This window comes from Notolabrus celidotus, chromosome 19 (assembly GCF_009762535.1).
Source record: "Notolabrus celidotus isolate fNotCel1 chromosome 19, fNotCel1.pri, whole genome shotgun sequence".
In the NCBI taxonomy this organism is placed as follows: Eukaryota; Metazoa; Chordata; class Actinopteri; order Labriformes; family Labridae; genus Notolabrus; species Notolabrus celidotus.
This window is the reverse complement of record NC_048290.1, coordinates 3,371,314-3,399,242: the sequence shown is the minus strand read 5'-3', so window position 1 is coordinate 3,399,242 and position 27,929 is coordinate 3,371,314. Positions and strand designations below refer to the sequence as shown.

At 43.7% G+C, this 27,929-nt stretch overlaps 1 protein-coding gene across 2 annotated transcripts in view; it reads left to right on the top strand.

Annotated features, from left to right (window-relative positions):
* The window catches only part of lhfpl2a (LHFPL tetraspan subfamily member 2a), a 58,745-nt gene that overhangs the window by 19,424 nt on the left and 11,392 nt on the right, over positions 1-27,929 (top strand). Inside the window, exons 2-3 of one of the 2 annotated variants that reach the window (XM_034710118.1) lie at positions 4,942-5,019; positions 27,070-27,863. In XM_034710118.1, coding sequence (XP_034566009.1) covers positions 27,443-27,863 — 421 coding nt within the window. In that variant the 5' untranslated portion in view covers positions 4,942-5,019; positions 27,070-27,442. Of the gene's footprint in view, positions 1-4,941; positions 5,020-20,027; positions 20,103-27,069; positions 27,864-27,929 lie in introns of those variants that run through there. The other variant, XM_034710120.1, reaches the window with a different exon arrangement.

Below are 27,929 nucleotides of genomic sequence, written 5' to 3'. Positions count from 1 at the left end.
CTGGCTGCTTCCTCACACCTGTGTTGTATGTGTTAGCCTGAGGGAAGGGGGCTTCTGAGCTGCTGGTTTTAATGAGAGTGCCTCACATGACTCTCATTACTGCGCCGAGGAGAAGAGACGGAGGAATGAGTGTTAAACACATGCAGGCAGAGGCGGGCGAAGCATCTGATTCTTCTCTCTCTTTGGTGCTTGATGCGAAACGGTCCCAGCAGATGTGTGTCTAACATGAGTCTGGTCCTGCTGGAGGTTTCTGCCTGTTAAAGGAAGTTTGTCCTTGCCACTGTAACTTGCTAAATGCTGCAAAGTGCTCTGCTCATGGTGGATTAAGATGAGATCAGACTGAGTCCTGCCCCTCTCTCTCTCTCTCTCTCTCTCTCTCTCTCTCTCTCTCTCTCTCTCTGTCTCTCTCTCTCTCTCTCTCTCTCTCTCTCTCTCTCTCTCTCTCTCTCTCTCTCTCTCTCTCTCTCTCTCTCTCTCTCTCTCGTATGGGAGGTAGAGCCTTCAGCTATCAGGCCCCTGTCCTTTGGAATCATCTACCAGTCAGGGTCCAGGAGGCAGACACCCTCTCTACTTTTAAGAGTAGGCTTCAAACTTTCCTTTTTGATAAAGCTTATAGTTAGAGCTGGTTCAGGCTTGAACCAGCTCTTAGTTATGCTGCTATAGGCTTAGACTGCTGAGGGAATTGACACACTGGGATCCTCAGTCTACCTGTCTCTTACTTTAACTCTCCTTGTCCCATTAAAGTTCCTAACCATAGACCTTTCTGGAGTCCCTGAGCTCCCTTGTCTCGTAGGTTCCTCTGGATCTCTGGACTCCAGCTGCTACAACTACTGCTATCGGTCTCCCCACTATCATCTCTCTCTCTCTTTTCATCTCCCTCTATCCCTCTCTCCAACCCGGTAGGTCTCAGCAGATGTGTGTCTAACATGAGTCTGGTCCTGCTGGAGGTTTCTGCCTGTTAAAGGAAGTTTGTCCTTGCCACTGTAACTTGCTAAATGCTGCAAAGTGCTCTGCTCATGGTGGATTAAGATGAGATCAGACTGAGTCCTGTCTGTGAGATGGGACTGGATCTGATCCTGTCTTGATGTTGGGTCTTTGTTAATAACAGAACATAGAGTACGGTCTATAATGCAGGACTGGTGTCAATCTTCTCGTCTAACTCCCAGCTAGAGAGCTAACAGGCGTTAAACCTGCATACTTCCCCTCCACTGTTCCCAAAGGTCTTAAATACTCTAAGAAAGACCCTTTTGTGGTGGGCTTGAGCTGCAGACACCCCCCCAAGTCCCCACATAATAGCCTGCCCCCCAGCTGTGGAAGGGTTCAACAGATCAGCTCCAGTCTAACACCGCTTTAACTGAGAGGTACGCCCAGTTTGAATGCATGTCGGTGCATTTTGGCCCTCTCTTTAAAGACCCAGAAGAGACGCCGGATTGTGACCCCTGACAGGAGAATCCTTTCAGTTTGTGTGTCCTCTGCTTTTAATGAGAAAATACCTGGTGAACTCACACTGCTGAGGTTCCTCTCAGGACAAACTGTACTCCAAACATTCATCTGTTGACGCACAAGCAGGAAGATTTGAAGATTTGAAGATTTCCATTCACAAGTTGCAGCGATGTTGCTCCTGCAGTTATCAGTGTTATCGTGAATTTCATGGGACTGATGTGTGAAATTGAAGTTCCTGTGCTTTATCAGGTCACAGATCAGAGCTCAGTGTGAGAAAAACAGGAGAGTGGGGCGTGTCAGCTGATATTTAATTCAAACATCCTAAAAATGATGAAACCAAATCACACGTGGTGCTTTTTTGAGATTCCTAATCCTCCCGTCTTAATGAAGATCAAAAATATCAACCTTTCCTTCGATGAAGCAGCATCGATCTGGAGCTCTGCTGTATGGTTGGTATGCTGTTTGTTAGTGCAGTGATTCCAGTGAAGCTCCTGCGTGTTATTTCAAGCTTATCCTAAAGTATGTGTGGCAAAATGTTGCTTGTTTTTCCACCGTTCATAAACCTGATGTCGGTGTTGATTAAACCATTTTTGGTTATGTTAAATTTCCTTATCAGAGCATCTCCTCCTCTCCTCTCAGTTTGAGTGTTTTCTCAGGGTCTATTCTGGCCACACCTGCTGCTGCTGCTGGAGGAGAGGTCAGGTTCAGAATGACTAGGTGGGTGTTTCCGGGCCTCGGGGTGTGAGGAGCGCCTCGCTGCTTTGTTTTCTGTGTAAGGGGATCATGTATAGCGAAGTGGTGGTTATGCCGATTAGAGGTGAGCAGAACCCGGACATTAATGCAGGGGTGGAGTGTTAGAGTGGAGATGCCGACAGCTCATCTTCACAATCGGACGCAAAACAAGAGCAAACGGCACAGAACAGTGAAGCTTTATGGGCGTGTTTGTGCTTTATAATCATCAGCTCAATATGTGTTGTGAATCAGAACTTGAGACGGACCTTGAGGCTAATGAGCTGGCATTATATATGATGTCTGTGGTAGGGATGGGCAATGATTGATGATTTTCATCGTTTTTACCAGTGCCTGCTTGTAATACGGTATTCCTGCCAGACACTGGCTATAGAGCACCTTAAAGCTGTTTACTAATCTCAGTAGCAAACAGAAGAAGAAGAATGCTAACTGCATTAAATCAATCAATCAATCTTTATTTGTATCGCGCCAAATCACAACAAACGTTATCTCAAGACGCTTTTACAAACAGAGGAGGTCTAGACCACTCCATGTCAAATTATGAACAGAGACCCAACTTCAAGACAGGGTAAGACTCAGTCTGACCCCACCTTAATCCACCATGAGCATTGCACATCGCAGTATTTAGCTAGTTACAGCGGCGAGGAAAAACTTCCTTTAACAGGCAGAAACCTCCAGCAGAACCAGACTCATGTTAGACAGCCATCATGCCTCGACCGAGTTGGGTCTGGAAAGAGAGATAGAGGAGAATAACAGAGAGAGGTGATAGTGATGAGACGAGTAGTAGAAGCTGTTGCCGCTGGAGTCCAGCACGTCCGTATCAGCTGGAGTCCAGCATGTCCGCAGCAGGAGGACGTCTACGGCAGCTCAGAGGGACCTAAATAGCAGAAGAAGAAGAAAAAGGGCGATTTTCTCTGTTTCTGAATCTCACACCACTACACATGTATTTCCAGAGACTGAGCATGGCTGTAAAATGTTCATACATCTTTAGACATAAACATCAAGCAAGACGCTGTCACTGCCCATCCCTAGTCTGTGGTGTCAAAAAAAGACACATTTTATCTACAAGGATGGAGAGACAGGATAAAAATGTGTTAAAGAAAATCCCAAAATAGAACAATCTAATAAAAGCAGTCCCTTTAAGTGTCTCTCTCTTTGAATGTTGAAGCACTAATCCTCCCCTGAGGCGGCTCTCGTGATCACTCCACTGATAGATTGAGAGCACGTCAGTAAATCAGCCTCAGAAACGCTCTCTGTTACTGTAACACGACACTTATCTGTCCTCACAGAGCTCCACCTTCAGCTTCCTTTGAACATATCAGTGTTTGATAAAGAATCAGCCGTCTAATCTGCTCCGTTTAACCCGTGCTGGAGGTTTCGTGCACTTTTACTGGAAAGCTGTGCAATCCAGTTAATGCAGTGACTATTGACCTGACTGTTAACTCAGCTGAGTGCAGGATGTAAAAGCCTGAGCAGTGCTTAGTAAAGGGAGGACAGTCAGCCATTAGTTAATTATCTACAGCCTGATGTATGTGTGTCATAAAGAAGGAAGAGTAACCTCAATCTGCGGCTGACACCAGGAACATGTTTGATCACTGATGATGGTGGTTTTCAAAAACCACCAGTTCTTATCTATCTAGGTTTGCTCTAGATCTCTCACTTTCTTGAAGCAGAGGAGGAAGAGTGCCTTCACCATAAAGCTAATTTTACTTTTATGTAATACAGAGCAACAATAATAGAATTTTCTGTGCGCTTAGACCGCTAGGCCACCAGCGCCCCAAAGATGACCAACTTTAAACATCTTTTAGCTCCATTTTTGGTCTCCACCACGTTAGGGTGAAAGTTGTACAGAAAATAGTGACATATTATGGTCTTATAATGCTGATGATATGAACTAGCTTGCAAACAGGTGATGAGCAAACATCCAGCACTAATAAAACAAGGAAGACCAAGTTTTTGACTACTTTTAGCTCCATTTTTGGTCTCCTCCAGGGTAGGGTGAAAGTTGTACAGAAAATATTGACATATGTCTTTATAATGCTGATGATGTGAGCTAGCTTGCAAACAGGTGATGAGTAAACATCCAGCTCTTAAAAATCAAAGTAGACCGACTTATTAAGGTCTTTTAGCTCCATTTTTGGTCTCCACTAGGATAGGGTGAAAGTTGTACAGAAAATATTGAACATTTTAGAGTTTTTCAGGACCTAAGAAGGAGAAACAAACCTATTTAGAGATTGAAAGGTCATGGGAAAATGGGGATGCAGTCTTTGTGGTCTCTGAAGCACCTTTCTCACGGGGCTCATGACTTATCCCTCTCTCTGACTCTGCCTGGATTACTCGTTAAGTACAACGTGAATGCGTGTTGTTGTTGTTTGTGCTAATAATCATTATGCAACTCCGCCGCAGAGACCCACGTCACGTCAGTCAGTCAGTCAAACGAGGACTGCAGACCTCAGCGTCTTTCTTTCTTCTCTTCTTTTTTATGAACATGTGAAACAGTTTAAAGGTTTTCTCCAGGTGCACACACACACACACACACACACACACACACACACACACACACACACACACACACACACACACACAAACACACACACTCCTGTCTCAGGTTAAAATGGAAAATACCAACGAGCAGAAAAAAGATGCTCATTTTTCGGGGAGCCAGCTCTGACTGAAGTGTAGCTCTCTGGAGACGGTGTGGTTTTGTGATTTGGACTCATCGCTGCGTTGCTTCTTCTGTCCCTGCAGGTTTGGAGAGGACTCTGACATCATTTGGATTGAACTGAAGATTCATCTCTGCGGCTGCCACGACATTCCACACGAGAGGTCGGTCATTTTAAGGTCTTTGGGTATTTGTTCTTTCACTTCAATGAGAACATTTTGCACACTGAGACTTTTAAGGACATATTTAACACATTTAAGCTCTTTGGAGTGTTATCTAGTGTTGCATTTTGGGAGTTTTAGGTTTGCAGGATTGGACAAAAGTCACATTACCATCATTAAATAGCCTTTTGCATCATTACTGTAACTATAACTAACATGCTATGACATGTTGTGAACGATCAAACCTGGTTTCTGGTCAGGTCATGGCTGTTCCTGATCCTAAATATTGAAATGACCATTGCACGTAATTTGCAGAGCACAGGGGAGCATGAGGGAAGCAGGACCATGAGTCGATTCCCCAACTTCATGTCTCTTTTTTTCCTTATTGCACCTGCACAAAATAGTAGACAGCATCTGAAAGTACCACCACAAGGCTAGCTTTGATGTGTCCACTGCAGAGTCCTGTCTGTTTTTAACTCAAACTGAAACCAGGCTCGACTTCAGAGCAGTTCTCTTCCTCAGGAGATGTGAGACCTTTTGGTTTTGTGTCGACCAACAACAAACACAAACACGGCTTCCTGCTTTTCCTGTAGTGATATTATTGCAGTTCCTGTCACCTGTTTGTTGTGAGTGGAAACACAAGCCGGGTCAGTGGCGCATATTTTTCCGGGCCAGGTGTTATCTCACATCACTCAACGCCTCGGTCGGCTTCTCTTTCTCCTCTGGACCCTCTCACCCTCTCACTGATTTCAAACAGTCAGCTGCTTGTTGCTGTCGTGCAGCCATCTTTAAAAACACAACAAAACACTTGTGGTGAAATTTGCAGATTATTTTCTGCTGCAGGAAAAATGTGGATGCAATCAGGAAGAAAAATTTCTCTCTTTGAATTCACCACTGACAAACTTCAGGAGGTCTTTGGGAGATAAGATAAGATACTCCTTTATTCATCCCACAGCAGGGAAATTCATGGAGTTACAGCAGCAAACAAGAAGGTGTACAGTACAAGAATTCCAACAAGAATATATATAGAAAAAAAAAGTCCATCAGAGACGACAGCTTGGCCATAATTCTCCTGTCAGCCACCACCTCCACAGGGTCCAGGACTGAGCTGGCCTTCTTCACCAGTGTTCAGTCTTGCTCTCCTGTATCCTGTCCGCCCACAGCAGGTGAAATCCTTCCAATGTGGCATTCATGTCCGGTGTTAGCTCTGTTAGCATGATGCTACCCTGCCAGTAGTCCCTCTGGTGCTGGGTTAGCTCGTCCACCTTATCATAGATAGATCTTACATTCCCCATAACGGTGGGTGGAAGGACAGGTCAATGTTGTCTTTTCTTAGCTTGCACCTCAGTACCAGCATGTCATCCTTGCCTCCTTCTCCTCAGCTCGCAGGGAACATCGGGCCTAGCATCGTTTAGCATCAACATGCTATGGGATGCTAACAGCTCATCTCGTATGTAAACAATGCGACCATGGTTACACAGGATCTCCGGACACACACAGGAACAGAAATAGTAGAAACACCACTGCAAACAAAGCCAGTTTGGTGTCCATGGCCAACAAATGAGTCATTAAAGTCATGACATGCTCCAAATACAAAGATAAGTAAACACATATGAAAAAAAGTCGGAAAAAGAACAACAAAGAGAGAGTTGCTGCAACAAGCAGCCACTCAAGCTGCGCTAAGCAAAAACAATACTAGTCTGCTACGGCCAACACCACAGAAGAACATAATGCACATGTGTGTTGAGCGTCTTCTTGAGCGAGCAGTAATTGTAAAGAGAGACGACTGAGAGAGTTCCAGAGAGTTTGGGCAGCGATGGCAAAAGCTCTGTCCCCCGAGGTGTGGTGCTTGGTCTTGGTGATAGGAGGTTGGCATCTGATGATCTGATATGGGGAGTGGCCTTTGAGGAAGTTGGTCAGGTATGAGGGAGCAAGGTTATTTAGGGCTTTCTGAACACTGTTTTTGCTGTCCACATGTGTTTTCAGCAAAATGGAAAGTCTGTTTACGTGTGGAAATAAGGCAAAACGCATAGAAAAAACGATGTCATTAAAGACACATTCGTGTCCAGTGTTAGCTCTGTTAGCATGATGCTACTCTGCCAGTAGTCCCTCTGGTGCTGGTACTTCCATCTGTGCATGTGAAGCTGTATGAGTAGATCCTGTGGAGTTGGAGATGAAAATATAACCACACAATACAAGCTGTTGTCGTCCTCTTTGTTTCTGTATCATGTAAACAAGCTGATTAATCTGATTCTTCTCAGCTTGTGTCCGCCTCTTTGAAATCTGTCCACTGCTCCTTTAACCTGTAGTGACCTGAAAGTTACGCAGCATCCTGAACACCTCCACACTCATACTGTATTGTCATTATCTGCCACGTACGCCGTCTCCTCGGTTTGTTTATTATCTGGATTAAGACGGAGGTCGGAGGCTGGGTGTTTTTCCAATATGGAGGGAAACAATGGGCTGAGTAATAATGAGCAGGGACCACCTGTGAAGGACGTTTCAAAGTGGAAACCCCCGCTAAGATAACAAACAGGGTCCTGGTTTGTCACCATGCTCCATGTCAGTGGTCCACTTCCTGTTATCTCATTCTTGTTTGTGACGGGATTTGACGACGGAAACAGACGACCAACTCAGCTTCAATCTTTGATTTTAAACTCTAAAGTTCAAACACACTTTTATTTCTCAGCAGAGAGTCTGGTATGTGTTTCAGTTTTTATCTAAACACTCTCCAAAGATGTCTCATTCGTGCCTGAAATACGACTTCAGTGTTTGGATACATCCTGCCATGTCAGCTCTTATTCACACAGATTTTTCCTCTCTCTCTGCAAGATTTCTGACAGGGTTTGTGAGTCCTTTTACAAGACAAACACTCCTCTTTTTGTCCTTCAGAGACAGAAGTTTCACATCTCACTGTTCTGCCTGAAACCATCCGGACAAGCACAACACACTTCTTCATTTCTCAGCTTTCCACCTCTTTGTTTTGTCCTCAGCGTCTCCTTTTCACTCCCGTCTCCGGTCATTTGTCTCCATCGGTCGTATCTTTTACGCCTACACAAGCCGTTAAGAGGATTTTGGCAAGAGAGATGATTTTACTGGATACTTTTATTATCTGAAACCCTAGAGGGGTCTGGTGCCAGCTTTCCCGGACGGTGCTTACATTTGATTTTGAGCGGAGTATCGGGTTTTATCTTCGTTTGCCCACAACGGCTACGTCTCTGCCCCCCCCGGGGGTGTTCAGATAAAGCAGCCTGCCAGGTCTCAGTTTGCAGAGGGAGTTTGTGTCACGGCCGCAGGGAAGTTGGGATTAAACTGCACTCATCCAGAGCACAAAACAAAGTGAGAACAATGCTGTTAACCCCCCCAGAGAGGAGAGCCAAATACCATCCCCAACCAGCTCAGCAGACTGACTGATTCCCTGAGTCTGGAGGAAAGAAGTATGAGGGTTAGAAGTGGAAGGACGTTTCTCCTGTGACCTCCTGTGTTTACGGCCCCCGGGGCTGTTTGCAGGGCGAAGGTGGGGCTGGAAATGTTTAAGTATAATGGAGACTGTGTTAGACCTCAGGGCTCCAAACTCTGCAGTCTATCAGGCCGGAACTACGGAGAGGGCTGGAGCTCCTCAGAGATCCGAAGAGAAAGGTGTGAAAAATGTAGACACCAATTCCACTTGGTTGAAGCTCTTACTTCTGATATTAGAATAAATGTAAGAAAGAAAGAAAGATTTAAAGTCTTGCTACATGCTGCTAGGACTTTGGCGTTCAGCTTATGAAACAATTAGATTTGATTTTTGATTTGATGTCTTTACATACAAGCAGAAAAGAAGAAATAGTTCACATAATCAATCAGTTCCATTAGCAAGCAGTTAAATGATATACTTTACATGTGCAAAAAGGAGTAGGAAGAAGTTAAAACTGATCTAATCCTACCCCTTCAATCACTATTATCTGGCACAAGTCAAATCTTCATATTTATACCGACAATCAAAAGTAAACCCCTCATGATTATCAACACTTGTCTTCCTCCTTGTACCTCATGAAAATGAAATTAAATGTCATAATCGTCGCTGTTCTGCACCAAAACTACAAATCAGTTAATCAAATTATTCATATTTTAATTATTGTGCGCCCCACATGCCCATCATATGTTGTGTCCAAGCTGTAGTGCAGCCAACCACCACTCTCCATGGCTGTAGCTCATGCTAATGGCTACTGGCTAATGCAATAAAGCTCTACTACCTGGATGTAAACAAGCACAGATGACCGGGCGCATTTTGTAGCGGCTGCATCTGGATAAACTGATATAACAAAGTGTAACAATCAGAAGCTGTTTTTTGAGGTGAAGTCTCTGCTGGGACTTTTAATAATAATACATTGTATTTATAGGCGCCTTTTTGGACTCTTAAGGTCACCTTACAACATATAGTAAAAACAACACTCCACAATAAATAAATACATAAATATAACAGAAGAACAATACAGCTCGGTTGCTGATGGCCTTGGAAGTGAGAAACAGAATCTTAGAAATGATGCGGTTTTTAATTGGAAGCCAGTGGAGTTGCTGCAGGACAGGTGTGATGTGGTTGGTGGAGGGGGTTCTGGTGATGATGCAGGCTGTTGAATTTTGAACCAGTTGAAGTTTATGGATGGATTTAAGCTACCACTTTGGTGTTGGCGGTCCATGAGAGGCCCTGAGAGATGATGACAGCCAGGAACTAGAACTCCACTTCTTCCCTGTTTTTGAGAAGTGGAGCCTCATGAAGTCTGGCACCATCTCTTTGGTTTTGCTGATGCTCAGTGTCAGGACAGACCTCTTCTCTGAACACAGACTCATCTCCTCCAGTGATGAGACGACCACACAAGTGTCTCCTGCAAACTTTCTGATCCTATTGGAGGAGTGGATCGGAGTGCAAGCCACAAGTTTAAGGGTTATACAGAGTAGAGACACCTCTTTGGTTTAATGCGCTAAAACACCTGAAGTACCTGTTTGTGTTGAAGGAGAGCTGCCCTTTCTTTTCCTGTTGTCACACAACAAACAGCAGACTCTGTGTTATCGCCCTCTGCGTGTTATCTCCATGTGTCTGCCTCTTTAGTCCTCAGCTCGTCTGACATGTATCAGCTCAGAGATGACATCCAGTCAGAGTCAGAGCACCAACAGCACAGAACAATCTTCTCACAAGACTAAGGCTATCCCCTGTTTCCCCCCCCTGCCTAGTCTGTCTGTTGTGGTCCGCTCGGCCACCCACTTTGAGGCCTGGCCTGCGATACATCACATTCTCTTTGTTTTCCATCACCCTCTTAACCCCGGTGCCGCGGGCCCGCCATGCGAGGGCTGTTATGGTCAACATGAGAAGACGAGAGTTGACGAGAGTCTGTTGACCCCCGCCTTCCTCCTCCTCCTCGGAGGCTCTGCTGAAGAATTACCCCGTCACCTCGTACCACAGCGAGTCCTGCTCCACCTCACAGCTCACAGCACGCTGACACCCGGCCACTCAGAGTGTAGAAACAGATGTTTCCACAGGGAGCAGCTGACCACTCACACTGTGATCAAATGGAGGTGTGCATGTTGAGTGTGCCTGGCTCCACATGTGTTCATGTGTTCACTGTTTTTACTATGTTCCATGTATGTGTTCAGACTCAAATAAGACTCCTGGGACGGATGTAATTGTTTTCTTTTTCCCTCGTAAGGCTCTACAATTCCTCAACTCCTCCAGAGGTGTTCTGACTCCTCGACATGTTCGCTCCACACCTCTCGCAGGTGAACTCCCCTCTGATTTAAAGCTGTGGGATCTGTTTAACACTCAGCTCTCTGCACCGTTATCCCTCTTTTCCCTCCTTCTCTCTTTCCCACGCTCCCGTCCCGCTTCCACCCGGAGCTCAGTGTTGGGATTTCCTCACCTTCCACACATTTGTGTGTTTATGCTCCAGCTGCACTCCCCACAAAGTTCATAAATTAGCAAAATAAGCCTCGGAGATAACTCTCCCACACCGGGATGTGCCGAAGTGTAAGCAGGGTTGACGTGTGTAATGGATAAAAATGATGTGGCATGACCTTGTGGGGGGAAAAGTATCTGTCTCTGGACCTCAGCTGTTCTAGTATAAATATGGATTTGGTGTAACGTATGTGAATGAGATGGAAAGGTCGTCAGGAGATGGTGTGTTTTTCTTTTTGCATGTTGTTGCCTTCAACTCCTGAGAGAAGAAGGTGCAGGGTATCACTAAAGAGTTGGCACAAGGAGTAAATGTCCTGTTGAAGCTTAACTGTGCATCATTTTTGGTCCAGTTTGATCTCTTCTTCACCTTTTCTTGTGTAGAAACCATGTCCATGTAGGAGCTTAGTTTCTTGCAGGAGTTTAGCTCATAGGAAAAGAAATTTAGAGAGGAGATCTCAAAAGTGTTTCATTTCTGTCTCCTAGACAACAATGAGATCTGTTTGAAAGCAAAATGAGACTACAGCTTATGTCTCCTGTTTCTCATTCTTGCCTCTAGAAAAAAAGTTTTAAAAAGTCTCAGCTTAGTCTCCCTTTCAGTTCAAGAGGAGATGTCGTCAAAACCTGAAATGATTCTCAGGTATTTCTCAAGTGTTGTGACTCCTTTTGAGCTCAGGTGGAGAAATCAGGGAGCTCTCTCAGTCTAACCTCATCCATTTGTTTTTGTCAGACTCAGTTTTTGTGTCTCAAGTTGAGCTCAGATGGAGCAAAGAAAGAGCCTGAGCTCATCTTTTCATGAACATTTATAGTGCCCTGCAAAATTAAGATTTCAATGTAATTGTCCACAAACTTACAATTCTCATTAAAACATTTGAACCACTTCAAGATCAGCTATTTATGATCTCTTCTTTGACTTCACAATATGGTCATTCCTTTACAAGTATGTTTGGAACAAAACAACTTCACAAAGATTTAGTGGATTTGAGAGAAACTGCAAAAGATAGAGATTTCACACCAGGTATGACAGACCATTTATTTAAAATCTGGTCTGCAAAAGGGCTGACCAGATTTAGCCAGACTACTACAATTAAAGGGGTGGATTATTTTGGGCGCTGGTGGCCTAGATACAGAGGCTACAGTCCCCATCGCAGAGGTCGCCGGTTCGATTCCTGGCCGGTCGACCATTTCCTGCATGTCTTCCCCCGCTCACTACTCCCCATATTTCCTGTCTCTCTTCAGCTGTCCTGTCAAATAAAGGCAAAAAGGCCAAAATGATATTATAAAAAAGAGAAGAACATTTGCCATTAATTAGATCTCTCATTTAAATCTCAAATAAGACTCATGTCATGGTCTCAACTATTTCTCCTAGTGAATTTTAGGAGAAACTAATGAGAACAATTTGAAACTTGAATGAGGCTGAAGTGAGAATCTCAATTTGGTCTCCAGAGACTTAGAAGAGAAAGCCTTGAGCAGGAACATTTTCCTCTGGGAGACTACAATCAACAAAAGAGAACTTTGACTTCTTTCAAGACAAGTTTTGTACGTTTTTAGAAAGTTATTTACCAAAATGTAAAATCTGAATTCTTGGAGGCACCACCCAGCCCTCCCCGGGCCGTGCACTGGATGTTAAACATCTGCCTCGTCGTGCCTGCTGATGGGCCGTGATGCAGCTGCAGCCTTGAAGTGGCCAGATGGTCGTAGCTGCTCCCTCTGTGGCATTCAGACTCCTCTCAGGTTTCTCTGCCTGCACGGAGAAGAAGCAAACAGCAGTGACATCTCCTCCGTGTCCATCTGTCTGTTTAATACTCCACTCCTCTCCCGGGTGACCTGACATACCTGACATATTTGAGACTTAAGAAGTAAAAGGGTTTACAAGTTAAATCCAAAAAGCAAACATCAGCTATGTCATTTGTTTTGCTCTCTGCAGAGTTTTTCTTGTAATCCACATCTGACTTCACCACACAGCGAGCTGTCATTATAATCCACCACAACTGGAAACTTTTCAGAGCCAAATATTCCATCTGTTCATCCCTCCGCTGTCATTTCTCCGCTCTCCGGCTGTAAAAAGTGAACCCGGCGTACCCTCTCTGATCACTGAGTGATGTAACGGGTCCATGCAGCTGAGACTGGAAACAGGTGGAGATAAAACCCTCATTCAGATATCCCAGGAACGTCCGGGAACGATGTGAGTCAGCACGAGCCAAAATCAGACATTTGGTTTCTGTAAAAATGAAATCACTTCCTTCCTGTTTCAGACTCTGCTGCTTTATTGAGCCTCTGCACACCTGAGGAACCGAGGCATACTGCACAGACACAGAGAGATGTTTTTACATGTTCATGACTTTACTTTATATCATAGAGAATATTATATAGACTCAGAAAGACCCAAGGATAATGTATTCACTAATGTGTGTTCTCTCTTCAGTTCACATCTTGAAACTCGGATGTAAAACTGAGCTGATGGTGTTGTATCAGACTATATCTTGTTGTATCGGGTCCTGTTGTATCGCATCGTGTTGTGTCGTTCCATATCGTATCGTCACGTGTTGTATCGTATCTATTGTATCGTATCTTGTATCGTATTCTATTGTCACGTGTTGTATCGTATTGTATCGTGTCCTGTTGTGTCGTTTCATATCGTATCGTATTGTCACGTGTTGTATCGTATCTTTTAATGGTGCAACAGATCATCATTGATCCGTGATACGTACGGATCCCTCTCCACGGTTTGGCATGGACATGGTCCGCGGATTGGTTGATGAAAAAAAAAGAAAAGTTGCTCGTGTTCACGTGATGACCGCATGTTCAATCCACAATCACTACGCAGACAGGCTATTACTGGGTCAGTTAGAGTCCAATGCTGCGAGTGCAATTTTTAACTTTCACTTTCGTTTATGGAGCAGTTCGCATGTTGGCGCTTTGCCAGCTGTAGGACCCTAGAATGCACAAAAACGGTGTGTTCCAAGTTTGCAGCTCAAAGAAAAATGGACGGTGAAAATCAGCGATTGACAGAAGAATGGAGTGAAACTTTTGAAGTTCCTCTGTTCCTTCACTTGCCATGCCATGAAATGATGTGAATGAGGCAGGACTGGGCCCACAGATAGGGTGCTTTGCACATACAGTACATTTTGAGTTGAATGTTGTCTTTATTTAATGGGCAAAAGTGTTTTACAAAATAAATGGAGGGACAAAGTTATATTTGTCCTGTCTTCTTTCTTTCTTTTTTCTTTTTTTTGCTGATCCGAAAAATGATCCGATCCGTGACTCAAAACCGTGATACAATCCGAACCATGAGTTTTTTTATCCTTTGCACCCCTAGTATCTTTCTTATTGTATCGTGTGGTGTTGTGTCATATCCTATCTTGTTGTTTCTGTCTAGTCGTATCGTCACATGTCCTATCGTATCTTTCGTATCGTGTGGTGTCGTATCCTATCGTATCTTGTTGTAACGTCTCCTGTCATGTCGTATTGTATTGTCACGTGTTGTATCGTATCTATCGTATCGTATCTTGTTGTATCATATCAAATCGTATCGTATTGTATTGGATGGAATCGTATCGTATCGTATGGACTGAATGATTTAAGGAGAAAGCTGCGGCTGACTGATCAACCATAAAAAAAAGTTGTCTGATGCTTTAATGTGAAGTAAATAAATATTTGTGTTTCTATTTAAGATGCTGTTGCTTTAAATGAGAAGTCATTAAGAAAATACGTCATTCAGGTCCCTTAAATGAAAACAGCTTTATACTGTTTTGTTGTTGAAGAAAAGTTTAGAAAACAACAACTTCATGTTTTCAGTCACTCCATAAATCTTTGTATCTTAGCCGGGCTGTCGTGTGGATTTCTTCCACCCCACCTGTTATCTGGCTGTTATCAGTTTCCACTCTGCTTTCCTTCACACTCATCCACTTCCCTCAGATCTACAAGATACTATTGATCAGAGTCTGACAGAAAGATGAATCACCAGCCGGACTTTCCTTCGAACGAGCATGAATGATGATTTAGCCCGACGTGTGTGCATGTGTGTGAATGCGCTGCACCGACCGTGAGTGCTGAGGATCTCTCCCGGCTGTTTTGTCTGATCCTCTGCTCTTTGATGTGAGGGTCTGCGATGTGTCCGAGCTCCTGAGGCTGCCAGGAGAAATCTCACGGAGCGTCTTTGTGCTGCACAGGCGGCTTTCCATAAGTCTGTAACATGAGCTGTGGTCAGTCTCAGTCTGATCCGTATCTCTATCTCTAAATCAGAAACATCAGCTGTTAGAGCGAGCTCCATTTCAAGTCAGCTACCTCTCCAAACAGATATCCCAAAACAGTATATGTTTTAGCTTGTGTGTATATCTCAAGTTAGATCAAAATTCAGTAAGATAATGGGTTTTTTGTTTGTTTGTTTTCCTCCCCAAACCAAAAGAGCAAAGTATCAGCGAGTGCTAGCGTACCTAGCTAAGTCTAGCTAGTTAGCTTAGCTTAGTCTTCACATTTTAATATGTACTGTAATGACTGATCATAACCCCCAATTTATAGAAGCACATTATGAACTTACTGGGTAATATGACTGAAGTTAATGTCCATAATGTGATTTACATGGTTGTGGCTAACTAGTTTTAGCTAATATTGGAGCTACATCTTGAGTGTGAATGCTTAAAGATCTTTCTCTGGTGTTTAAAGTGAGAAAATATGAGATTTAATGAATATTTGAAACATAAATAGGGTTGTATTTCCCCAAAAACAAACAAACAAATACGACAACATGTCTAATTCGGCTAACATTAGCCTTGCTATCAAGCTAGCTGCAGTTTAAATCAGCTGATGGCAGTTGTCAGTACTTAAGAGTCAAAGTTTTTTGTTGTATTATATTAAAACTGAAAAAATAACACAACTAAAAACATTTGGAAACACATGTTAAAGAAAAAAAGATGTGTGAAGGAACAATAGGCTAATTCTCTAGCTGGCTGTAGCTCACAAATCTGCCAGTGAAAGCTATTTTAGGCTCTGTGCTAATCCCTGAGGAGTCTTCTATTGACATCCAAGAACTGCATCATGCAAATTAAAGAACATTTTAACAAGTTTAATGTGTCTTAATAATATTTTGCCAGAAAGAGCAGCTATTTGATATATCACATGCATATGCAATACTTTGATTTCTGGGGCAATACCTCAATAACCATGAGCAATATTGTAATTTATTCCATAACATGTTCTATTATTATATTCATCTACTACATGTGCACTCTGGATTAGGGTAATTTAACTTATGTCATGTCTTTAAATTACTTCTATACCTTTCTTTGTACAGATAGTATTTTACTTTTATTTATAATTTTCGGATTTGTGTTTAGGTTTATATATTTATTGTCTTTACTGTCTTGTTGTGTCCTTACTATCTTGCTAAGTACCAATGTTCCAATCACCACGTCAAATTCCTTGTGTGCAAGCTCACTTGGCAATATAGTTTTCTTGAATCTTGAATTCCTGGAGCAGCAGTTAGCCTGAATAGCTAGTAAAATGTAGCTGCTCCAATCTGCCATCAACAGTTCTCATCATTTCAGTTATGAAACTTGTTTCTGGTTAAAGTTGTGACCACCTCTTTCTGAAATGAAGGAGCTTTATAAAACTTTATCATGTGAGTTTTAAATTTCTGTTCTTCTATAAAATAAATCTTAACAAGCACAATAAAACCAGTATCTGAGGAATCAGGCTGAGCTAATGGAGAGTGTTGTTTTGCTGAGAAAGAACCCTTATCCAGATATATTCTAGAAATATAAGGAGACTTTGTGTGGCTTTAAAATGGCCAATTAACCTCTTCCCATCCAGCTGAAAGCCACAGGGTGTGGATGAGTCACCGGGATTTATTAGAAACGGGTCAAAGGAGAGGTTTTATTAGCTTCGGGGGGAAACGCTTCTGGGCTGAAAGGACCTATTTTTGAACTAGCTTAACTTCCATTCAAACTGATAAGAGAGGCCTCTTCCTCTGGCTCTCCACGCTGCCTTTAAATTTCTGGCTGCTCTATCAGCATCTCTTCCTGTTTGAGTCGGCCCCCTTCTTTCCGTCTTCATATGGAACTCATTTGTCTGCCCCGTGCGAGCGAACACAAGAGTCAGAACAGCGCTGGAGCTGACTGCAGAGTTGGCCGAATGCACCCGGTGCTGCTGCTGTGAGCGATCCTGGGACACTCTGCTCCCATCGGCCACAGAGGTAATCCATTAGTCAGACAGTGAAGCATCTGCTCCATCAGGCAGTTAACCGGGCAGCCAGCAGATATCTCATCTGGCAGTCAGATATCTGCTGTTAACTGAGGAGGGATGTAAGATAATCTGTGTGTGATCGGACTCATGTCAGGGTGTTTTAGCAGGAGGAACAAGACCTACTTCATTTATGGAGCATTATAAGGACTTCTACTATTTAACTTTACCTCTAAACTATGAGTCCAGAGACGGGCTGGATGCAGGGGATGTGAATTAGCAGCATTACAGGAACAGTGTAAAGAATATGGTTCAAGCAAACTTGTTATCTAGCTATATATCTACCATATACTGTATAAAACATGGACTTTATCTAAGTTAGGTTATGAAGCCCAATGATGGCAGTCACCTTAGTGGAAACGCTGACTCTGCCTCCCTTTTAGACAACTTAGAAACAAGTAAAGAGGGAGAGTTGAGGTGAGGTTTAAGCCTAACTGTAACCCACCTGGCTGTCAACTCAGTCATGCCTTTTTTGCAAATATATGCCTAACTTTAATCCTTATTTAATAAAAAAAATTAGGCATTATTAAGAAATTTGCTGGCTCCCCATACAGCACCAAATCAACTTCTAGATCCTCATCATCACCTACAAAGCCCTTAATAACCTCGCCCCCTCATATCTGACCAAACTCCTCAGACATCACTTCCCATGTTGCCGCCTCAGATCCTCAGATGCCAATCTCCTGTCCCCCATCACCAAGTCCAAGCACTGCACCTTGGGGGGACAGAGCCTTTGCCATCGCTGCCCCGGCTCTCTGGAACTCTCTCCCTCCACACATCCGCAACTCTGACTCACTTCAATCATTCAAAAACCACCTCAAGACCTTCCTGTTCAAAAAAGCATACAACACATAACCTCTACCCCCACCCCACCTCTGTCCTTGTTCTGTTTTTTTTATTTGTTGTATTTTCATTTGAATTTTTATGTAAAGTGACTTTGAGTACCATGAAAAGTGCTTTACAAATCCTATAAATTGTTATAAGGGCCCGAGCACCGATGGTGGCGAAGGCCCTATTGTAACCCTAAGGGTTTCATATTATAGGAGACTGAAGTTTTGGACCCCTGAACGTGAATGAAAGCGCGAGTATTTTTGCACACTCATCGGGTCTGGTGGAAATTTTACTAATTTATGGGTCTCGCAAAAAAATTCTCAGTAGCGCCCCCTAGAGGTAAAAATAACACCCTACGCATCGAGTTTTTTGAGCTACATGCATGAAAAATTTTACACATATTCATGGCATCAGGACGCACAAAAAAGCCTCTTGCACCCATATCCCAAACTCAACAGGAAGAGCGCCACCTAGCTTTGAACATGAAAAACGGGGCCAAAATAAGGGTGCATACTTTCGCTATTAACTTCTAGAGCTTTTCTCCGATTCAGTCGAAACCAAGGGCAACCAACAGTAGACACCTTGATGAGAAAAAATTATCAGAACACATTTTGATCAGACAAAAAATGTGTGCGTGGCAGGCGTTGAGGCGGGGCATCAAACGCACATACAGCTTTGAATGTGAAGAATGACGCCCAAATAAGGGTGCATACTTTTAAGAGCTCCTCCTAGAGTTTTTCTCTGATTCAGTCCAAACAAGGCACATTCTGTAGCTGACATAGTGACGATTAAATTATTGTTAAAGGAATTCTGTTCAGACTAAAATTGTGGGTGTGGCACACTGTCAAGTTTTGAGGTTTTCTTGGCAATCTGCCAAAAACTTTGCACCACCTGAGGCAGTATATACTCTCAGATCTTGCTTTCGCATCATGTGATGGCAAATATCAGGCAACGGTTTACATGTGGCGGCGGCTCGCGTAGGCGGCGGCCGCGGGTGTGCGAGGGCCCGTTCATTGCCGCTTGCGGCTTTAATTATTATTATTATTATTATTATTATTAAATTAACCCCCAGTACATTTTGAAAAAATAAAGGAATGGAATATTTAGATAAAAATAGTTTTCACACCTAGTCACACACATGTTTAATTTAGCTGCAAAAACGGGTGATTTAACATCAGACCTAATGGAGATTCTTTGGCTTTTGCAGCCAGCCTCTAGTGGACACTTTAGGTACTGCAGCTTTCATGCACCTCTGCAGTGCATTCATTTTTTAGCACAGGAGGTTGCTGTTTGGTGTCAATCAGCCACCGAAGGTTATTAAAAGCTCCATTGAGAATATTTAGCACCCCTGGGTGACAAAGTGACATCTCAAATAACTCGTCTGATTAAAGTGTATGCACCGAAAGAAGCGCCAAAGGAAATTAATACACTTTTGCAAGCCGACTTTTAGAAAAAAATCAAGTATTTATCTCGTATTATGTACACTATACACTGAAATGCACTTGGTAAAGTTGAGGAAGTAGCAAAGGGAGTCTGAATAAGTATCAAACTAGACAAAACATAAATAAACCAGATATACGGATGGTTTTTTTAACAGTTTATTAACACAAGTAAGTACTCCTAATGGTCCACTTACTGTTTTTTGTAAAGGAAGTGAAAATGCATTTATGCTGATAATAAGCTGTTTTCCTTGGCTGATTGAAAGGGTGCAGAGAGCAACGAAAACAGAGAGAGAAGGTGAGAGAAACTGAAACAGAGAGAGAGAAAGGAGAAAGAGAAAGAGGAGGAGGAGGAGAGACCCTCAGCAGCTCCAGCTCTTGTTGTTTTAACCCAGATTCTGCTCTGAAATATGGCCACCATGTGGACTCTCTCAAGAAGTGTGGCTCCAAGTGTCGGGCCTCGGCCAATCAGAGGAGATGTGGCGGGTCCGGGGAGGAGGGACGATGGTAGGTGGGGAGGGGTTTGGGAGTCAGGGAAAGAGAGAGAGGGAGAGACGTTATAGTTACAGTGTGCGAGCAGAGGAGGAGAGTCAGGGCAGAGAAGCCACAACTCCAGGAGAGCTGGACTATACAGGGACCAATGGAGACAGGTTGGACTATTCTCTTATTCTTCCTCTTTTATGTCCTCCTTTTATGTTGATTTGATCTTCTGAAGTTTGGTTTATAGTCTCTTCTTTTTACAAGCTAACAGCTGGCTTCCTCCCTGATGTCATGAGGTATAAATGTGATGTTTGAGGTCTGAATCAGAGCCCTGTTGTAGCGTCACCAAGCTCCTGGATGCTGAACAGATGTGCAGAAGTGTTAGGAAAGTCTGGCTTCTTGTGCTGTGGAAAACCTGACCCAGAACTCCTTTGTTATTAACGGCTATTATTACTATTAGAGGGTGCAATTTTCCTTAAATAATGACCGCAATGCCAAGACTTCCCTGTCTTCTTTTGACTGCACAGATGCAAGACCAGAGAGAGAACTACAAACCTGTGCTTTGATATTTTACCATGCAGTTTATCAGAAACAGAGACACTTTGAAGAGTGATTTAACAAGCTTTATTACACTGATCATCTCCTGTATTCCCTGTAAGTGTGCTGCAGGGTCTTTTCATTCAAACAGATTATAAACACTCTCTTTGTTTGAGAACTCCTCTGCTGATAGGTCACATCAGGCTACAGAGGTGAGGGCTGGAAATCCCAAAAAGTAAAGGATGAAACGTCCCCGAGTGTCGTAGAAGCTCTCAGCATGCAAAGAGCCGTAAACTCTCCCTAAACCCCTCATCCAGCTTTAAACAAACAGTCGCCATAGTGATGCGTTCCTCCAGTCATGGCATGTCCATACATATGTAGATCGTTTCCTGTCAGCAGCGGCGTGGAAAGGCGTTTCCTGCTGTTTTGTTGCCGTGATAAGAGAAAGGCTGAGTGGACACTTTGAATCAGAGTTGTTATTTATGTGCAGTTGGAGCATCAGTACAGGGGTGGCAAAGTGACCGCTCTGATCCTCACTGATATATCTGAACAGCTGTTTAATCGACTGCTTTCATGGTCCTCAGGGGTGAAACCAACCGACTATAGTACTCCCTTATCTGTGATGCTTTAAAGTCAGTATGAGGTTAACAGTTTTGAGTTTAAGTGAAAAGTATTGACAGTATTCAGTGGACTAAAGTGATATTTGACAGATATTCATGGTCCTCAGAGGATGAATCCAACAGATTTTTATTGATCACTGTCTTTTTACTGCTGTGCCACCATTAAGTTAAAGATTACTAGCTTTAAGTGACAAGTTTTGGCAATGTTTAATGGATTTTCATGAAAGGTTCTCTGTGACATTTGGTTCAAATTGTCATGGTTCCCAGAGAATACATCTAACTAAGTTTAGTAGACTCTAAATGTTTAGTGTTTTGTCACTATGAGGGTGAAATGTTTGTCTTTTTAGTGTCAGGTGTTGACAGGTTATTGACAGAATACTATGACATTTGGCTATTCACGGTCCCCAGATGATACATCTTACAGGGTATTGTAGACGCTAAACTTTTACTGTTGTGCCACCATAAGGTTGACATTTCATTTTTTTCAGTGTCAAGTGTTGTCAGTTATTTAATAGTATACTGTGATATCCGGTACATATATTCATGGTCCCCAGAGGATGAATCCAACAGACTTCGGTAATCTCTGATTTTTTTACAGTTATTTCACCATGAGGTTGACAATTACTAGCTTGTGTTGACAGTACATTAACAGTTTACTATGTACGTTTGGTGCAAATGTTCATGGTCCCCAGAGAATACATCCTACAGAGGACAGTAGTCCTAGAACTTTTAGTGTCATGCCACCACAAGGTTGAGATTTTTGTTTTTTCAGCGTCAGGTGTTGTCAGTTATTTAATGGTAAATGTAACTTTTGGCACATATATTCATGGTCCCTAGAGGATGAATCCAACATATTTGAGGGATTCCTGATTTTTACACAGTTGTTTCTACATAAGGTTGACAATTACTAGCTTTAAGTGACAAGTATTGACAGTATTTTAACATTTTACCTTGAAAGTTTGTTGCTGATATTCATAGTCCCCAGAGAATACATCTTTTAGAGTTCATTAGACTTTGTACTTTTACTGTTGTGCCACCATGAGGTAGACACTTTTGTCTTTTAGGTGTTATGTGTTGTCAGTTATTTAATGGTATACTATGACATTAGGTACAGATTTTCATGGTCCCCAGAGGATGGATCCAACAGTCTTTGGTAATCTCTGATTTTTTTTACAGTTATTTCACCATGAGGTTGACAATTACTAGCTTTTAGTGACAAGTGTTGACAGAACTTTAACAGTTTACTATGAACGTTTGGTGCAAATGTTCATGGTCCCCAGAGAATACATCCTACAGAGGACAGTAGTCCTAGAACTTTTAATGTCATGTCACCACAAGGTTGAGATTTTTGTTTTTTCAGTGTCAGGTGTTGTTAGTTATTTAATGGTAAATGTAACTTTTGGTACATATATTCATGGTCCCCAGAGGATGAATCCTACAGATTTAAGTGATCCCTGATTTTCTAATGCTGTTCCACCATGAAGTTGAAAATTTCTAGCTTTAAGTTACAACTGTTGGCAATTTTTTAATGAATTGCCATGAAAGTTTGGTGCAAATATGCATGCTCCTCTGAGTATACATCCTACACATTTCAGTAGTCCTTGAACTTTTACTCTTATGCCACCATGAAGTTGACATTTTTGTTTTTTCAGTGTCATGTGTTGTCAGTTATTTAATGGTATACTATGACATTCGGTACAGATATTCATGGTCCCCAGAGGATGGATCCAACAGTCTTTGGTCATCTCTAATTGTTTACCATTGTACCACAACGAGGTTGACAATTACTAGCTTTCAGTCGCAAGCTTTGACAATATTTGAATGGATTACCATGACAATTTGTTGCAGATATTCATGCTCCCCAGAGATTACATCTTTCAGATTTCAGTAGTCCTTGAACTTAAGCTGTTGTGCCATGATGACTGCTGATGAAATTTGGTTGAGATATTCATGATCTCCAGAGGATGAATCCCATGGATGTTGTACCACCATAAAATTGCCATTTTCATTTTGAGTTTTAAGAACATATCTTAATGATTATTTTATGAATTAGTATGATGGAGGTGGTCTGTTATGAATAACTTGTTTCAGGGATCATAAGATCATTATTAATGGCTTTAATGGTTGATCTTGATTTTAATTAAGAACCCTTTAAGCAGTAAAGGCTCCAGGAAACTGAAGTCTAACTGTGTTCACACCGCAGTCTGACACTTTGGGGGAGCATGTGTGGGATCGCAGGGAGTCTTGTCAGTGTGTGTGTGTGCATGGGGGATTAGTGTTGGGGGTCAGTGAGATGCTGGGTGCAGTATGAGGCCGTAAACTCCTCTGTCCATGTAAACCGAGCCTCAAATAATCCTCAGTCTCCCCTCTGGTTGCTCAGGGAGTATAAAGGACATCATAAATCCCCCTCCAGCCTCACATATATGGACTGCCATGCTTCGGTCTATCTTGGGAAACTTCTCCTAACTGTTGAAATCTGTGAGTCTGGGAACAGTGAGCAGACGTCTGGGCATTAGTTGTGAAAAATACCTGGTACATTAATAGAAGCAGACTTGCCCGGACTTGTTTTAGCTCTACTAACCCACTTTCAAGGAAGCATAAGACAAATTGAGACCCACTAGTTGGTACTGCGTAACCAGCATGCACGTGAAGCAAACACACCGAAGCCAAGCGGGGTCAAAGGTTAAGTGTCCCGGTCTTCAAAGCTCCGTAACTCCCCAGCTGGTTCAGATTGTTTTCTGCTCCAAAGTGTTTTCTAACAATATTCCTGTCAGGGAGGAATTAGTCTTTGCAACTGGCCAGCAAATGTTTGACCCTAAAGCTTCGGCCTGCCCGTTTGTCTTAAATCCAAACGTCAAACATCAGCCTCGTCAAAGAACCCTCTGGGACCAGACCCCCCTCCGAACGTCAACGAACTCTCTGTGAGGGGGCGAGAAGAACCGTTTCCAAGAAGTTCAGTCAGAGATTCTGAGTCTGCATCTGTTCCTGCATCTGTTCACGGTGACGCAAAGAGAACGCTTGTGATTCATAAAATTAATTTAGGTCCAAATCCACAAGGGCGGCTGTCTGTGCCTGTTCTTATGATCTCATCTGTTTTACACAGTCCAAACATACTCGACGTTAGCGCATACACACACCACCCTGCAAGAGACCGCAGATCTGGGTCATTTTCTCCACTGGAAAAGAAGAAGAAGGGGAGGAGGAGGAGGAGGAAGAAAAAGAGACTGTTGTTGATATCTCTACAGTATGACAAAGATCAAAGTTTGTGTAATGCTCTTAGTCACACACAAACACACACTGAGGCACCGGTCTCCCTGGGCCGGGACCACAAGGGACGCCCGTGGCTCCGCTGACCTTCGCTGTAAGGGCACACCGCGGGGTTGGAAACCTCGAAGTTTGGGCGGCACACGTGTCAACAGCAGCCCCCCGGCCTCCTCTGCTCCCCCTGCCAAACACTGGTCGAAGAATGACTAACAGACTCCCGAGAGGCAGCGGGGGAAAGGAGGGCAGAAAAAAACTCAAAAGACTCAAAAGAAAAGAAACAACTGTCAGCTTTGGCTCCGAGCTGTATTTATAACATGAGCACAAAGGCCTGCACAGTGTAAGCATCGTTTAATCTTCTCTGGCATGCCAACTTCTGTGCTCTGCGCAAATTTGTTAATGTCCCTCATAGATCACCGTAAATAGATGTAGTGTTTGACTGTCTAATCTCTGCAGCTCTTCCTGGTGTCCTGAGGGGGTTAAGGCAGAGACGCCGTGATGCAAAAGAGTGTTTGTATTGTCTGACTGGGTTGTCTGTTTCCAGAAATCAGAGGTCTGTGGTAAAAGAAGAGACGTAACTTCAGACTAATCACTTCAGAAAGTGCTCACAAGGTCTGACAACAAGGCTCATGTTCTTGGATGTGCTTTCTGTATTAATGAAGGAGGTCCATTTGCTTCCCTATCAGGACTCTAACATCCAGGCATGGACATTTTTAAGCAAAATGTAACCCAGTTTGAATCATGGGAAAGGTTTTACTTGTTTTGAGGGCATGCAAGTTAAATCTACTCAGGGGACTGAAGTTTGGGAAATGCACTTATTCACTGAGACTTGGCCTGACTCAGCTGAACAAGCTTAAGAGTAAACCCACTGCAAACAACCTCCAATAACACCAAACTGTGCTTAGTTAATTGGCTCACAATTTTGTAAATGTAGTTTCAAAATCCTAGTCTTCAAGATAAAAATACCAACACATGATCAGGGTTTGTTGCCCAACCTCAGGTGGCTCCATTCCCCATTAGACCTCAAGTTGAACTACGCTAATTCCTTCCTGTCTAACTGAAAACACACAGATTGGTTGTGGTTGTAGTCACGTTGCATAGTATAGCTGCCTCCAAATGATACCTGTTAGTTACATTAACCAAAGTATGTATATAACTTGTTAAGGTATCAGGTTTTCTTTTCTTTTTTTGAAGTTGTGTTTTTGGGCATTTTTGCCTTTTAATGACAGGACAGCTGAAGAGAGACAGGAAATGTGGGGAGCAGAGATGGGGGAAGACATGCAGCAAATGGTCAACCGGCCGGGAATCAAACCGGCAACCTCTGCGATGAGGACTGTAGCCCCTATACGTGGGGCGCTTAGACCGCTAGGCCAAGTGGCGGTTCTGTGGAGGGGCCAACAGGGGCCAGTGCACTGTAAAACTGAACCTGGACCCCCGTTGGCCCCCCCTCCACACCAAACAAATACTATACAATAAAAAAAGCTTCGGTATCGCGCCGATGTTACAGGCGGAACACATGCGTGTGGCACTTGGTTCCAGTCCCTTAGAGCGCTAAGGGACTCATGTTGAGTGTGAACAGGCAAACAGCTGCTGTCAGTCTGCATGTTGATCTAGTACAGAGTAGTCTATATGTCTAGTATAAAGGGATGCACTGATGTTTTGCCAGTTTGTTCTCAGCCGGTCCTCGCCCTTCTCAGTCTCTTTTGTCAGGGTTGAATGTGTCCCTCTGAGAACACTCTTGGCCCCAGCCTGCCCCCCAAAGTAAAATTGGTCTAGAACCGCCACTGGCTAGGCCACCAGCGCCTCGATAAGGTATCATTTTTAAGAGGTTTAAAGCTAGGGTTGGTAGTCACAGAAAACTAGCATGTCTCAACTCATGTCTCACTCAGCGGTAAGAAAACACTAAAACATTCTCATAGTGAAAGTGTCACTTAACCTCCTGAGATGTAACACCATCGATCAGTTGGTGCTCAGTGATTTGTCAAACTGTGTCTTTGGGTCAGTTCCGTCGCTCTCCCTGGATGATGTTGCCTCATATTGACCCGACACACTCTGCAGCTCCCTCAGCGTCATGTCACTGACTCAGCACTGCAGCAGGGTTGATGTCACCGGGGTTATCAGCGGTCATGTGACAGCCGGACAGCTATTGTGTTATCAAGCTTTGGACTGACCCGGGGTCAGCTGTGTGGGCTGCCTCAAAGAGAGGCCCCTGGCTTGTTTTTCTCTCTGTCTGCATCCGCTTCTCACTCTGCTGTTTCCACGTCTATTTTAACCCTCCATTCTCCAAACACACACACACACAATCACTCACTCACACACACTCACGCGCCGAGGGAGACTTGCATAATGTTTGTATAGTTTTCATCTTTACGGCCTCAGTCATGGAGACCCACAGGGAGTGAGGAACATGACGAGAGCACTGATCACAAATCCTGTAACATAAACACACTGCAAACAGAGGAGGCCCACTTCAAATGAACACAAGTCATTAAATCCTCTCCTCAAGATCAACCCCAGAAACCTCCCTCCCTCCTACACACACTCCTCATTATCTTCACTTCTGCAAAATAACACAGAGGGAGAAACAAAAGAGCTGTGTCCTTTCAAACAAACAAGAGTTACTGATCATCCTGGAGCGCTCTGTGTTCACGCTCTTACATTTTATACATGCAATTAAAGCGCTCACCCTGTTGTTCTGCCTCTCTGTTTTATGTCTTAGGTGTGTCTGATGTGACGCCAGCGGGCTGGCTCAGGGAACACGACTTCAATACGATGTAGACACCAAAAACCAGACTGAATAAGAGTCTGAACGCAGAGCCAACGGAAGGAGGGCGAGTCCGAGGAGGAGGATCGACAGCTGTGCAGAAACAACAGAAGATAAGAAGTGAAAGAAGGAGAAGAGGGAAGCAGCCGGCTGTGAATCATTGACCTGAACCTTGTGTTTACAGCGCTGTCACCGACTCCTTCCCTTCAAGTGTTCATTTGCTCTCACATCTACGCCGCAGAAGGATCACAACCCTGAGCTCCTCGGTCTTTTAAAGGCCTCCACCTTTTTCACCTCTCAGCGCTGAGAGACTCCAGCCGCCGTCAGCATGTGCCATGTGATCGTCACCTGCCGCTCCATGCTGTGGACTCTGCTGAGCATTGTGGCAGCGTTCGGAGAGCTCATCGCCTTCATGAGCACTGACTGGCTGGTCGGATTCCCACGCACGCCGGACGCCGTCTTCGGCCCCCACGGGTCCACCACGGCCGGAGAGGCCTACAGACCCACTTTAGGCATCTATGGCCGCTGTATAAAACTGCCCCACCTGCATCGTGGAATACTGTGCGGACCGTACGCCATTCACTTTGGGGAGATAGCCAGCGGGTTCTGGCAGGCGACTTCTATCTTCCTGGCGGCGGGGATCCTGCTGCTGTGCGCCGTGGCGTTCATCTCGGTGTTCACCATGTGCTTCCAGAGCATCATGAAGAAGAGCATCTTCAACGTGTGTGGACTGCTGCAAGGGATCGCAGGTGAGATGTTTAAATTATTGATAAAGATAACCACCAGATGAAGTGTGTTTCAAGCTCAAGTTAGTT